This window comes from Neolamprologus brichardi, chromosome 7 (assembly GCF_056152115.1).
Source record: "Neolamprologus brichardi isolate AB-2024 chromosome 7, ASM5615211v1, whole genome shotgun sequence".
Classification (NCBI taxonomy): Eukaryota; Metazoa; Chordata; class Actinopteri; order Cichliformes; family Cichlidae; genus Neolamprologus; species Neolamprologus brichardi.
The window spans coordinates 56,101,260-56,114,341 of record NC_142110.1 but is presented as its reverse complement, the minus strand read 5'-3'; the positions used below and the strand labels follow the sequence as shown (position 1 = coordinate 56,114,341).

The window sequence follows — 13,082 nt, the reverse complement described above, 5'->3', positions numbered from 1 at the left end:
TCAAACCGGTGCTCAAACCGGTGCTTAAAGAATGGAGAACACAAAATTGGTCCAAAAACCTCTCATGTTCAGCTGTTTTTTTGTAAAAAGATAACAATGTTAGCCTTTTCTGCAGCTATGGGGCATATATGGCATCACTCTTGGCTGGAAGCAGCTTAAACAATGGAAAAAACACAAACTTTGTCCAAAAACCTCTCATGTTTAACTGTTTTCCACTTTTTCTTTGGACATTTTAGCCTTTTTTACCAGGGTGAAGGGAGTATCTGCCATCAAACAAGAAGACAGCTGCATGTAGCTATGATGATGTTTGCTAGTTCACCTTACATGCATTAATGTAATAACGTGGTTAGCCTACTCAACGTAAATTACACACGAACAACATTAAGCTACTCACGCAGAGAAGAACGGCTGCTGCTGCATCATCATCCTCATCATTTCTGCTACACTGGCAGGGCTAGGGGCCAAGACTCTACTCTTCGGGTTCTTGGGGGATGTTGCTAACTCCGGGTCCGATAACAGGCAACACACCCGCAGTAGATGTGCACGGTGTGAGGTCTCGCAGCAAGCTATCAAATCTCGGCTTTTAAAAAAAACGCTATGCGTCGCCAGGTGTTACCTCCTTTGACAGTATCACAGTATCAGCTTAAAACACTTGTTGCAGGCTGCTGAGTTTGCATATATTGCTGTGAAGTACAGCCAGACTTTGACCGCTTCGCTTTGGGCATTTTAATCTGTAGCTCTGCTCTAAAAGAACGTACGTACCTGGACCCGCCTACTATCCTCTGAAACGTAAAATGATTGGCTAGAATCTAAAGTGTATCACAGCTCAGGAAAAAAAGGCACTGAAATAAAGCACCGAAATGTGCGCTGCTTTTCGGTCTGGTTACTACCGTTTATGTCAGAACCGGTGCCATCATGGCACCGGATACCGGTACCCATCCCTATCCAGGAGAGTAGAAAAGCGCTATATAAGAATCTGTCCATTTACCATTTATGCTACACCAGATCTGATTGTTCCTCCACCCACTTTAACACCTGCTGACTATCAAGATTATAATGGGGGTTGGGGGTTTTTTTTGTTTGTTTTTTTATCTTCCTGATGCTTCATGCCCATGCTTGCTGCTGAAAAGACGGAGGAAGTGGAATCAGGAAAGGCTAAAATAACAAAATGAGCATTGCATGACGTTAAACACACAACACACGTTTGTTTCTTTGTTTATGAGGGGCTTGATATTACTGCAGTGTTGGTGAGTAGGTATCATCAGACTGCTAAATGAGGATTTATTAAAAAATGATCAAGTTAAAATATTCAAAGTAATTCAGAAAACATCCTCGTTTTCTTTGAATAACAAATGAGAATGAATTCCAGTCCAAAACCACACCGGACCAGAATAAGTTGAAGTTTGTTGAGAAACTTTCATCACATAATCATTAAATTAACTGAAGTCTGAAATGAGCAGATTGGAGGAGTGTTGCTGCCCAGGGAGCTTAAGATCAACGATTAAAAACAAACTGCAATCCAAGTAATCCATTATCTTCTGTGAGTCTCTCTTCACACAAAGATAAATAAAAACTCCTGAAGTCATCTTCTCACACATGTCAATCTATTTTTCTTCTCTGACTTTTCTCAGTTCTTTCTATTTTTTATTTTTTAAATATCTCAATCAATCTCAATAAACAGCTATGAAGATTTTTTTAATCTAATAATACACATTATCTAAGTGTGTACTTTTACTCTGATCATGCTGATGCCTTATTCTATATTATTTAATTCTTTAAAATTCTTTAAAAACTGTGATTATGTTAAAAGATGCTTTACTACAGCCGCCTGCCTTGGGTCAGAGGCCAAAATAGATGTAAATAATGGAGGGAAGTGCTTCCATGTTTCTTTGGGTTTTTTTGCACATTCAGAAGATAAATAACACTTGTACAAAGAAAGATTCATGGGAGACATACCCGAGATGTCTTGGTAAGCTTTAATATGATGCAAACTAACACTTTATCATCAGGGTATAACACAAAATCTGGTCAACTCAAGGCTTATCAGTCTGTCTAGCTATGAAGCTATGAGCCATTTCACCTGTTATGATCCAAAGTGACAATAGGTGCACTGGAGAGACAACAACAAACTAACCGCCCAAAAAGGAAGATTTTTGCAGGTGATGGCCACAGCCCATTGTTCTCTGTTCTCCCCCCTGACTTATTTTTCTCTATTTTTGCTACTGCTAGTGTTCTTGTCACTATTGGTGGCAGAGATAGGTACGATGAGGGAGTTATTACAAGAGGAGATCTGGACAAGGCCATAGAAGGGCATCATCCCCACAGGATGTGTGAGGAGGACCAGGAATGAACAGGAAGGGTACTACTGCTTCACTACTGTTAAATTACTTTGGTCATTTTGTTTATTCTACTTGCGCTGCTCTGTCAATACATTGCTGTACTAATATGACATAAAGCACTTTAACATTCCATTTGCACATGTACATTTTCAGGTTTTAATTTAAAATTTCCCATTTTTAATTTAAATTTACTTCTTGTTCATAATGTTTTGCACAGTCAATGAGCAGTTCAGGACACATTTCACAGTGTGTTGTATTGTATGGCTATGCATGTGACAAATAAGGAATCTTGAATCTACCCTATAAAATGACCTCCATTCTACTCATGTGCGATTTTCTTACCAGGCAGACATAGTAAAACAGTTTTTAAACTGCCAGGGGTTTAACTGCCAATGCCCAACACCTATTCATAGCTGAGAGCATGACTAGGCCCAATGGTAGAACCTAATTAACTTTGGTCACTCAAGTACAGGCTTCAATGTACTTATACTATGTTATGTCACTTCCTACTTCAGCTCCACTATATTTTGAATCTAAATATTTTTCTTTATGCATCATAACTTTTTTTTTAAAGCTGGGTACTCATTACTTTGTAGTCTTTACTGTGTAAATTTAGTGATATAATATTTTTATGAATTCAGACCAAATAATGTAATTAATATTATTCTATATAATTAGTGCTTTTACTTTAAAATGTTTATTTATTAAAACTTTTTTATTATTACATAAATAAGATTAAGGGATCTTATATAATTAATAATAAAAGGGTTTTCTTTCACCACTTTGTAAAATAGTTTTTCGGTGATGCTTAAATGACTGCGTAGTACAGCTTTTCACAAAGTCTACATCTGAGAGCTTAAATGTATTACATTTATTTTAATTCAACATGGTATTGGCAGATGGAACAGGAAGTCTTGGTATCTACTGGCTCCACCAGAAGCCTCAAAAAATTGCCCATTGCCCCCAGAAACTATGTCAGCAGGTTGGCTTGGCAGGTGAATTGATAAACCATCTTTCTGTATCCATCCTGGCTGAGTTAAACTAATCAAATAAACAAACCATTTAATGCAATTGGTAAAACAAAATCGTGTAGAAGTCAATCAAAAGTAGGAAAGTGATAATGAATGAATATCACTAAATGAAAAATTAATTATTTAATTTACAGAGAGAAAAAAGCAACTTGCAACAAAAATGTTATTTAAAATTTATTTTTTAGATTCACAAATAAAAACTGTGATTTTTAGGGAGAAATTTATAGGCCTTCGACCTTTGACTAAGGTCAAATTAAGAATGCAGATTATTTTTTGACATTTAATGATGAGCTCCTTCGTTTCAATTCAATTTCCTTTTCCTATTAGCTTCGGGATTCATTGTTGGATTAGCTTCATCATATAGCAGTTCTGTGATTTTTTGGTCCCTGGAGAAAAAGCTGTACTATGTTAGCGCTAACATGAATTACACTAGCATCACTGCATGTAGCGCCAGCTTTTTTTTAGGCTTATGTTTGCTTGTGAATATATAGCATCCCAGCAGTACCAGCTAGCTAGCTAGCATTTTTGGTAAGCTAATGTGCTTGTCACAAATAAAGCTTGAAGCAGTTCAAACTTTTAGAACCACTACCGAGCCCTGTTACATTTATACAGTAAGATCAGTGTCTGCCACCTACAGCGTTTAATATAATGATTAAAATGCTGCTGTACACACGGTCATCAGTCCACATTACCCCATAACTTTCTGATTTGGTTCTAGGGCTGGGTATCGTCACTGATTCCTAGAATCGATTCAATTCCGATTCACAAGGTCCCGAATTGATTCGATCCACGATTCGATTTAATTCGATTCGATTCACTTCGATTTGAATCTGGGAAATTTTGACAGTCAGAAATATTATAATTCAGATCAGTACATTTACATTTTTTTTTTATCTATAAAAAGGAAGCTGACACACGCAAGACTTTATCAAAGGTGTGAGCATCACAGCAGATGCCTTTGTGTCAAAGTAGCTGAGGATAAAACACAGAAAAACATGAAGGTGATTTTTCTGGCCTGGGATTTTATAAAAATATTCTGCAGTACATCAAAAACGAAAGAAAACACATGAACATTACCTCTGACGTTACAGCGGTTTTATTAGAGACAGGGCTAAGCGTTTTGCATTTTGCATAATTTTAAAAAGTTTAAATTTGTTCAGTATTGAACAGCAGAAATTAGGTTTTCTTTTCGGAAGTATATAAAACGAAAAAAAAAAAAAAAACGGCGGCCGACAGCCCTGTAAACAGCGGTAGACTTGTGCGTAACAAGCAAGCGAATAATGAAGAAAACAGTACAGAGAGAGCTGTGCATCGTGGTTGAAGCAAAACAGTAAAAGTAAGAGTGAATACATGACGATGTTTATGTGAAGCGTAGTTTGGATCTTCTTTTGCTGCTGGTTCGTTCAATATTGTTTGGAGAGACATCAAACTAACAGCTTTGGAATCAGCGCATAAAGGGCGTGAACACAAAGCGCGGACCCGCCGACAGATCAGAATCAGCGAGCTGTCGGCTTTCAGCCCCGACCGTGAGAAAGGCGACATCTAACTGATTCTGATCCGCGGGTTGTGCTGTGTGTTTACGTCTTTGTGCAGAATCCGTACCTGCTCTCATTTACTGTCTTAGCTGTTTGTTGAAATTTTGTGAGATTTCACCAGAGATTCTGGCATTTTGGGCAAAATAAATTTATATTAAAAAATCGATTCAGGATTTTAATGAATCGATTTTACGTTATCCAAGCCAGAATCGATTTTAATCGATAAATCGATTATAAAAACCCACCCCTATTTGGTTCGTCGCAGCAGATGGCTGCCCCTCCATGGGCCTGGTTCTGCTGGAGATCTTCTTGTTGGTTTTTGCCCTATATTAAAGTGCCTCGAGGCAACTGTTGTTATGAATTGGTGTTGTATAATTTAGCGTTAAAACAATTGAGAGAGGATTATTAAAATGATAGCTGACAGTTCTGCCGTTCCTGTATTTTACGGTTTTCTGTTTTAGCAATCACCTTATGCAGAATTTAACTAAAGCTTTCAGCAGCACCAGTTTAAAAGTTGTAATATTATTTTTTAGCAATCCCATGTCTTAGGATAGCTACAAACTAAAAATGGTTTCCAATCTACTTTCCTGATAAAGTCAAAATGACACTGACATACTGCAGCATCTTATGTTACAAATTGGTATTACACCAAAGTACAGCCCAGCTCAACTTAAGTTGGTATCTCTTTAACACAATACAGAGATCTTTTGGAAATAAACAGGAGTGTTTCTTTACATTCTGAAGATAGCGATAGTGGCTGATTATAAGCCATTTTAAAAAAAATCTTTTTTTTAAAAAAAAAATTACAATATGTACCTTAAAAGCAATAATAAACACAAAGACATTTTCCTCTCAAAAATCTAATTTAATTAAAGCAAAGTGTTGATTCATTAACAACTTTATAAAACAGTGATTTAGTTACATAAATAAATCGATCAGTGTATCAAATCTTAGTTTTAACTTCATGAGCATGTTGACATGGTTGTACAATCATTTACCTAATATAATAAATAAAAGGGCACATCATTCATTTCTAAACAAAAGAGCTACTAGTAGACCTCTAAGAGACGACACTGAAGAAGATGAGATGAGCTTTTCAAGCACAGAATACAGAGCCAGTTCAGCTACAAATCAAAGACACTAAAAGGCCATCATCATGGTCAGTTTGCGTATGAAAAGAGTTTGGTAGTTAGAACTCCCATTTGGTTATTTTAAAGCATTAAGACAAGGCAAGAAAGAAGGCTGTTCTTGTGTGAGGAATTCTAGAGACATGAAGTTAAAGAGGAAGAGACAATAACATTACAATTAAATCAATTTTTTAAAAATGAAGTGGAACAGTCAAGACCTGTTGTACAGAGCAACTTTCTGTCCTGCACAAAGTCAAGAAGTGAGAAAAGGCATGGACTTAAAAAAAAGCTTCATTTTGTGAGCGAATCACTGCAGAAGGTGGAATGAGGCAGACTTGACCACAATGAGAGAACAGCAGCAGTTGGCAGCTGTATGTTGCTGCCGCTCTGCCTCCTTCAATGACTTGTAAAACCCCTCAGTACACTTCTGTGCTCTGGATAATACCCACTCTGCACATCCACTTCCTGCCGGCCACTTTCTGCAGTTCATTTCATGTCTGCAGAGCCCAAACAGGGCCCATAATGCAATGCCAGGCCAACGTTTAGAAGTCCTTCTGATATGTTTTGTTTTTCGCTTGTTTCCAAAATTACTGCAGCTTCAAGTATTGTGTCTTACATAGAATATTCTGTCATAAATTAGTTAACATATACATTTTTTCAATATTCAGACATATACTTTCATATATACACAGGACAATAAAATGCTTTTGTTCTTTTTTCTGCCTTTTTTTTGTTTGTTTGTTTCGGGGTTTTTTTGTTTTGTTTTGTTTTTTTGAGAAATCCCTGAGAATATACATAGTTTCCACGAGGATAAGAACTGCGATGGTTTGTCGTCGTGCTATCGTGGCAAATGTGTCCGTCAAATAAGCATACTGAACGTTTGCGACAACACTGCAAAGCCAAAACAACCAGCCTGGAAATGGCAGCGAAATGAATTTTGACGGTGGATTTAGAGCCTTTCTTGAGCAGATGGGTGAGGAGGCCTGGGGGGAAGAGTAAAGCTGGATCCTTTAAAAGAGGTACTCGTCACTTCAAATGGTCCATTTGGTTTAAAGCCATTTGTCTTCTCTTTGAGGCTGTGAGCATTAGCCGAGGAAAGCAGGAGCAGTGCAAGGCAGACATTTTGCCACTGGACAATACAGGAAATACTCAGCGTAAAACCCTCTCACGTTTGTATGTAATGGAAAACAAAATCTTCAAACAAAGTGACAGTTTTGCAAACTAAATACATAGTTTTTGGGTTTTTTTGTTTTGACACATCAATACCAGGGGCCAGATGTATAAACAGTGTGTACAACACTCCCACAGATAAAGTGATGTTTAAAAAGTCTGGTCTATTAAAGGTACCCTGTGGAGTTTTCTTAGAAATGAAGGCAAGTGTTTCTTCCCCCATACAACATCGCAAAATCATTACACTTTATACATTTACGCTTGTTAGTAAGCGGTCTTATTATTTGCTGCCTTTGAAAGATAACTGCCAAGTTTGTTGGTGTGTTGACACAAAAAAATTCTGTGAGCTACATTTAAACAAAAAAAAAAATCTGCTGCATAATGCTAACGGTGGTCGGCGGGGTACCTTCTAAACATCAGAAAGCAGCAAAAAATAAATAGACAAAAATGTTTGGTATTGGTGAACACTCCAAGATTTTCAGTGTCTATACTGTTAAGACACCAAAAAGCAACGGATTTACATTTCATTTGAGTTGCATACTTGGTTTTTTATGCCATCATAAACCAGAATCATTTGAAAGTGCTTTAAGGAAAAGACCATACAACGTTAGAGAAATAACTCTACCATTATCATACACTTGTTGTCAGTGGGAAGGAAGAACTCCCTGAACAGTCTGAACAGGAACTCTAAAATGTAATTCCTGCTTATCTTTTAAACATTTAATAAGAATTATGGTTTGGCGCTACAACATCACAAATTGGTGGAGCGGTACCTATAACTTTGTGATTATATTGCAGTTCAAAGTAATACATTTAATTAGAGATCCAATTACTTAATCTATCCGTGGATCAACAGAAAATAATAGTTGGCAACTATTTAAATAATTAAAAACATTTTCAAAAGAATACTGTCAAATAAGAAAAATTGTTGCTTTTCTGTGTCTCTAATATGATGATGCCACACTGACTCTAGGATGTGGTGATGAGTGGCCATTAAAGGTAAATTCCTTCTTCTGGTTCTCGAAGGCTAAATATAATCACTAGCAGATAAAGCTTTTGGGCATTGCTCTTGCTGCAGTTATGACTATGGTTGTAGCTACTGCTACTGGGGTGAAGATGATTTACAAGTTACATAATGTCTGATTAAAGCCCCAATGGGAACGTCTGTATTTACAGTACTGTCTTGGCCGACATCACAATTGTATGTGTTATAAGAGCAACTATCTTGGAACAAACATAGTCACAGTATAGCCATTAGCTATCCACCAGTAGCAACTAAGTCTACATTCAGAATTATTTATGTGACAAAAGACTCGGTGCATTTGTATATCTATTTATGGTGAAATAAGCTGGATAAGGACAGAACCGGTATGAAAAGCCTCAAATCTCCCAAACAAAAAAGTGTGTACACTCTGTTTTAGTCTTGGCCCCGGGTGTTGCGCATATGGTTTACAGTCTTTTTTTTCCCCTCCAAATTTTAAACTTTACTCTAAAACCTTTTGGGCCAGATTCTAGTGTTGGCTACCCAACACTAGAATCTGTGTGTGATCATGCTTGGTAACGTTTTAACGTCACAGTCTTAAATAATTGTCTTGAGGAAATTGTGTTTGTTATCCATCAGACCCAGCAGTCCTAAAGCACAGAAATAAGATTCACATGTAAGTTGTTTTAGGTGGATTTTCACTTCAAGTTAGAAAGGATTTTAAAAAAGGAGACAACAAACAAAACAACAACAACAAAAATACAATTTGGTCATATGATCGTCTTTTAACCAAATCTCTCTCGAACAAGCATCATGAGCTTCTTCTTGCCCTTGTATATCTGTTTTAGGTTGTCTATGAACTGTGTGAACTGGATGTGTCCGTCGTGTGCCATGAGAAATGTTTCTCTGGCTTTGCTAAGGAACTCGATGAACTCGCTGTAGTGGCGTGGGCTGATGTGCGTCAACCGAGAGTGCGTTGTGTTGATGTAGGCCCCGATTGTGGCGTCCAGTAGCTGCCTGAGTGGAGTTTTGTCCAGAGACATCAGCTTTCCAGAGTTTCTGCGACTGTGTAGTGCCACCATGCCACCTGGTGTTGTTAGAGTGCACCGGCGTAAAATGTCCGACAAGACAGTGGCACACTTCACACTCTTCACCACTAGAGGGATGACGGCTGCCAGTTCGTTTTTACCCAGGGAGTGGCTGAGAGCACATGCCCAGAGCACATCATTAATGGCCGGGTGTGTGTCTTGGTTGTAGCTTAGGTTCAGGTGAGTCATGGCTAACGTTGCTAGTTTGTATGCCCTTGCTGGATAACCGCGGTGCTCCATGTAGCGTGCTATTGTAAACAGCTGTGTGTAGTTCATTCCAGTGGCAGCTGCATCCAGTACAATCTTATAGGCTGTTTCAAAGGCATTGTGGTCCTTTTCACAGAGTGTCAAAGCTGAGAGGGCACAGTTTTGGGGGTCCTTCATGGCACACTGCAGGGCTAAGGTGCGGGCAGAGTTGGCCAGGTTCTCCTGCTGATGGCAGTCCAGATGCAGGCGGACAATAGTGCTGTTGGACATGACAGTGCTAGCCACAACGCTGGTTGCTTCAGTGGGGGTAAAGAGGGTGAACCAGTTCTGCATGATGCTGTCCAGAGCAAACACGCCTAGAAAGACAGAAAAAGAAATCTTAGCTTGACAGTTAAGAGGTGTAAAAAGTGAAGCTTTCAATCGCAAATGTCACTAAGTATGCTCTACATTTACCACATTTCCCGATGAAAGTCTAGTACCGAAAGCATGTAAATTGTAAATCATAAGACAGGAGATCTGGTGATGCTGAAAACTGAAACATCATTATCCTTCCATGCAAAAACCTTGAACGAATCCAAGCAGAAATAAAAAGGCAATCTAAAATGACTACTACAGGGTTCCTCTAATGTGATCAGTGTTTGGAGCTGTTATATTTTGAACCTTTCAAAACCACCGTGAATATTTTATTTAACAAAACATGCAATACAGTTCTGATCTGGCCTTGTAAATGAAAATTATTAATTAAAACGGCTTTTTACATTGTAATTGGACAGTTTGTTGCTAATTCCTCTGGCATTATATGATTTGGCCCCCACTCCACACCAGGCTGGCATTTTCTCAATGAATCCATTCAAAGTCCGCTCACAGAAACAGGGTCCCCTTGTCACTACCCTGCATTCACAAGAGATCATCTGGAAGGAGGGTTTTCCTCTGTAGAGCTCCCTCCCTCTGGACTTAGCTTCCTGTCCACTTCAGGGAAATCAGCCACTGGGTTTCAGTATTCAAGGCCAAGCATAAGGCCCACTTAATCAGCCAACAGCCCACAATCTCCCATAATTACTGACCTTCCAGTCATTCCATCTCCCTTGCAGAGAGCTTTCCAAAACCCACTTATGAAGTCTGACCTGCTGTTTTGCAAAAGTCCCTAAATCTCTAAGCATTCACAGGCACAAACATCTTTACAATCTATTTGTAGCTAACTGTTTGCTATTCCCTTCCCACAACAGGGCACAGCAGGCCTGTCGAGCTTTTTCTACACATGTATGAGTAGACTCTGTGGTGCAACAGAAAGACAAACTGAACTGCATTGTACTTTATACAAAATTTAACCACAAGCACAGCAGCAGTGTAAGAACTGAAATAAACAGTGTGCTTAAAAAAGCAGTCCGTTTATTGCTGGTTACTCATGATAACAACATAACATAAATGATACTCTTCTCCAACTTCATGTCTTGGACTCCTGTTTTAAGTTCACGCTTTAAGGCCAAGCCTCCCTGAAGCCAACTCTCTTCTAATTGGCTGTTCCTTCCAAACATAATTTTAGTTTAATTATTAGACAGTGCTGACTATGTTATTGTATGTTAAAGTATTCAGATACAACCTAACCTGTTACTAAGTTGCATAACCGATTAAATGTTATTGCATGACCAAGATTTGCGCTGATTCTGTCTCATAGATGGCAGGGGAACAAACAACATGGCCTTTACACTGTGCTTTTCGCATTTTTGGGGCTCAACTGATGCGTTTTTGTCAGCAGCTAAAGGCCATAATTTAAATAGCACCACAACTGCTCCAAAGCAGTTTAGGCAAAGAATGATGCCCATGTTACAACTCTAAACAACCAGCTTTCACAACCCCCTTTCCTCTGACGGTATGGGGGTGAATGAGTGGAATTGGCATGTTGCATATATGGAAAAGCACCATCAATGCTGAAAGGTGTATACAGGTTACAGACTTTTCACCAACTGAAAACATTTGGCCCATCATGAAACAAAAAACGAGACAAAAAATAAATAAAGAAATAAAAACCAGACTGTTGAGAACCTACAATCTAATATCAGACAAGAAAAGGACAAGATTCCTCTCCTGGAAGTCCAGCAAAAGGGCTCCTCAGTTCCCAGATGTTCACAAACTGTTGTATTGTTAAAAGATAAAGGGGTAAACATTAACCTACACTAATGTTTTTTGAGACATGCTGCCTCTGCCAAATTGAAAAATGAACCAATATTTTTCTTAAAATGGTACATGTTACATTTTACGCATGTAATGTTCTCCATGTCATATTGTGTATAAAATATGGGTTTATGAGATTTGTAAATCATTGCATTCTGCCTTTGGGGCTCCATAGTGTCATGATTTATGCATTCACTTGACAAATGAAAATTTGCTGGTCAAATTCCAACTGAAAGAGTATCCAGTGTAAAACTCAACACACACACCAAAGTCAAACATGTGGTGTGTGTGTAACATAATGTACATTAGGCAGCACACCTAATGTACATTTAGCAAACAGTGACAAGCTAAATGCAAAGGAGTGTTAATTTTGTTTACACAAAGGTACTCAATTACTTTTCTCAGTACTTCATACTGTAATTCTAAGGGGGCATTTTTATTGGCAGCAAACTACTTTATGTAAGGGTGAAATTAAGAATTATTTACCTACATTTACTTTCGCTGAAAAAAAAGAAATACTCTTTTAGTCTCTTATTTAGCACTAGAAGTGCTAATATATTTTAGTAGTCCAGATGTCTACTGTGACATGGGACAGCTGTGTTTTTTTTACCAGCTGAGGAACTAAACCAATATCATGCCAGTCTCCATGCTAATGTTTATCTTATTTTATTTGTTTTATTTGTTAATCTTAACAAATAAAAAAGTCACGCTAACACTCCCATATGGAAAAGATATATATAAATCTTATAAAGTTTGTATCTGTCTTGCATGAAACTTGTATGAAAAGCATACAAAAGTGAAAACAGATATAAGATCCCTTGAAAAATTATATAAATGAAACTTGTATGTTTAGATACTTACTAAAACAATATATGAAAGTAATGAGAAAGTGGCCACTTTCATGAGTAAATCATATAAGCCTTATATGATTCACTACATGAAGTAGGCCACATCTTATGCAAGTCTTTTGTAAGTTTTTACTATTTCTTTTCCATATGGGACTGCTGCATTGCTCTCCCTCTTAAACCTGTGCATGGCACATATAAGAGGTTTTATCCCAAAATGTAAGGGTGAAATTAAGAATTATTTACCTACATTTACTTTCGCTGAAAAAAAAGAAATACTCTTTTAGTCTCTTATTTAGCACTAGAAGTGCTAATATATTTTAGTAGTCCAGATGTCTACTGTGACACGGGACAGCTGTGTTTTTTTTACCAGCTGAGGAACTAAACCAATATCATGCCAGTCTCCATGCTTAGATGATATTAATATGCATTAATATCATCTAATAACTTTCCTTTTTGCTAAAGCATATAGTTAGGGCTGGACCAGGTGACCCCAGGTGACTCCCTTAGTTATGCTGCAATAGATGTAGGCTGCCGGGGGATTCCCATGATGCATTGAGTTTTTCCTTTCCAGTCACCTTTCTCA

At 37.9% G+C, this 13,082-nt stretch overlaps 1 protein-coding gene across 1 annotated transcript in view; it reads right to left on the bottom strand.

The window, feature by feature from the left end:
* Positions 1-5,749: 5,749 nt before the first annotated feature.
* zswim6 (zinc finger, SWIM-type containing 6) overlaps positions 5,750-13,082 on the bottom strand; it is a 50,711-nt gene continuing 43,378 nt past the window's right edge. Inside the window, exon 14 of the mRNA XM_087843912.1 lies at positions 5,750-9,835. Within this exon, the coding sequence (XP_087700038.1) occupies positions 8,970-9,835 (866 nt within the window). The 3' untranslated portion in view covers positions 5,750-8,969. The remainder of the gene's footprint in view (positions 9,836-13,082) is intronic.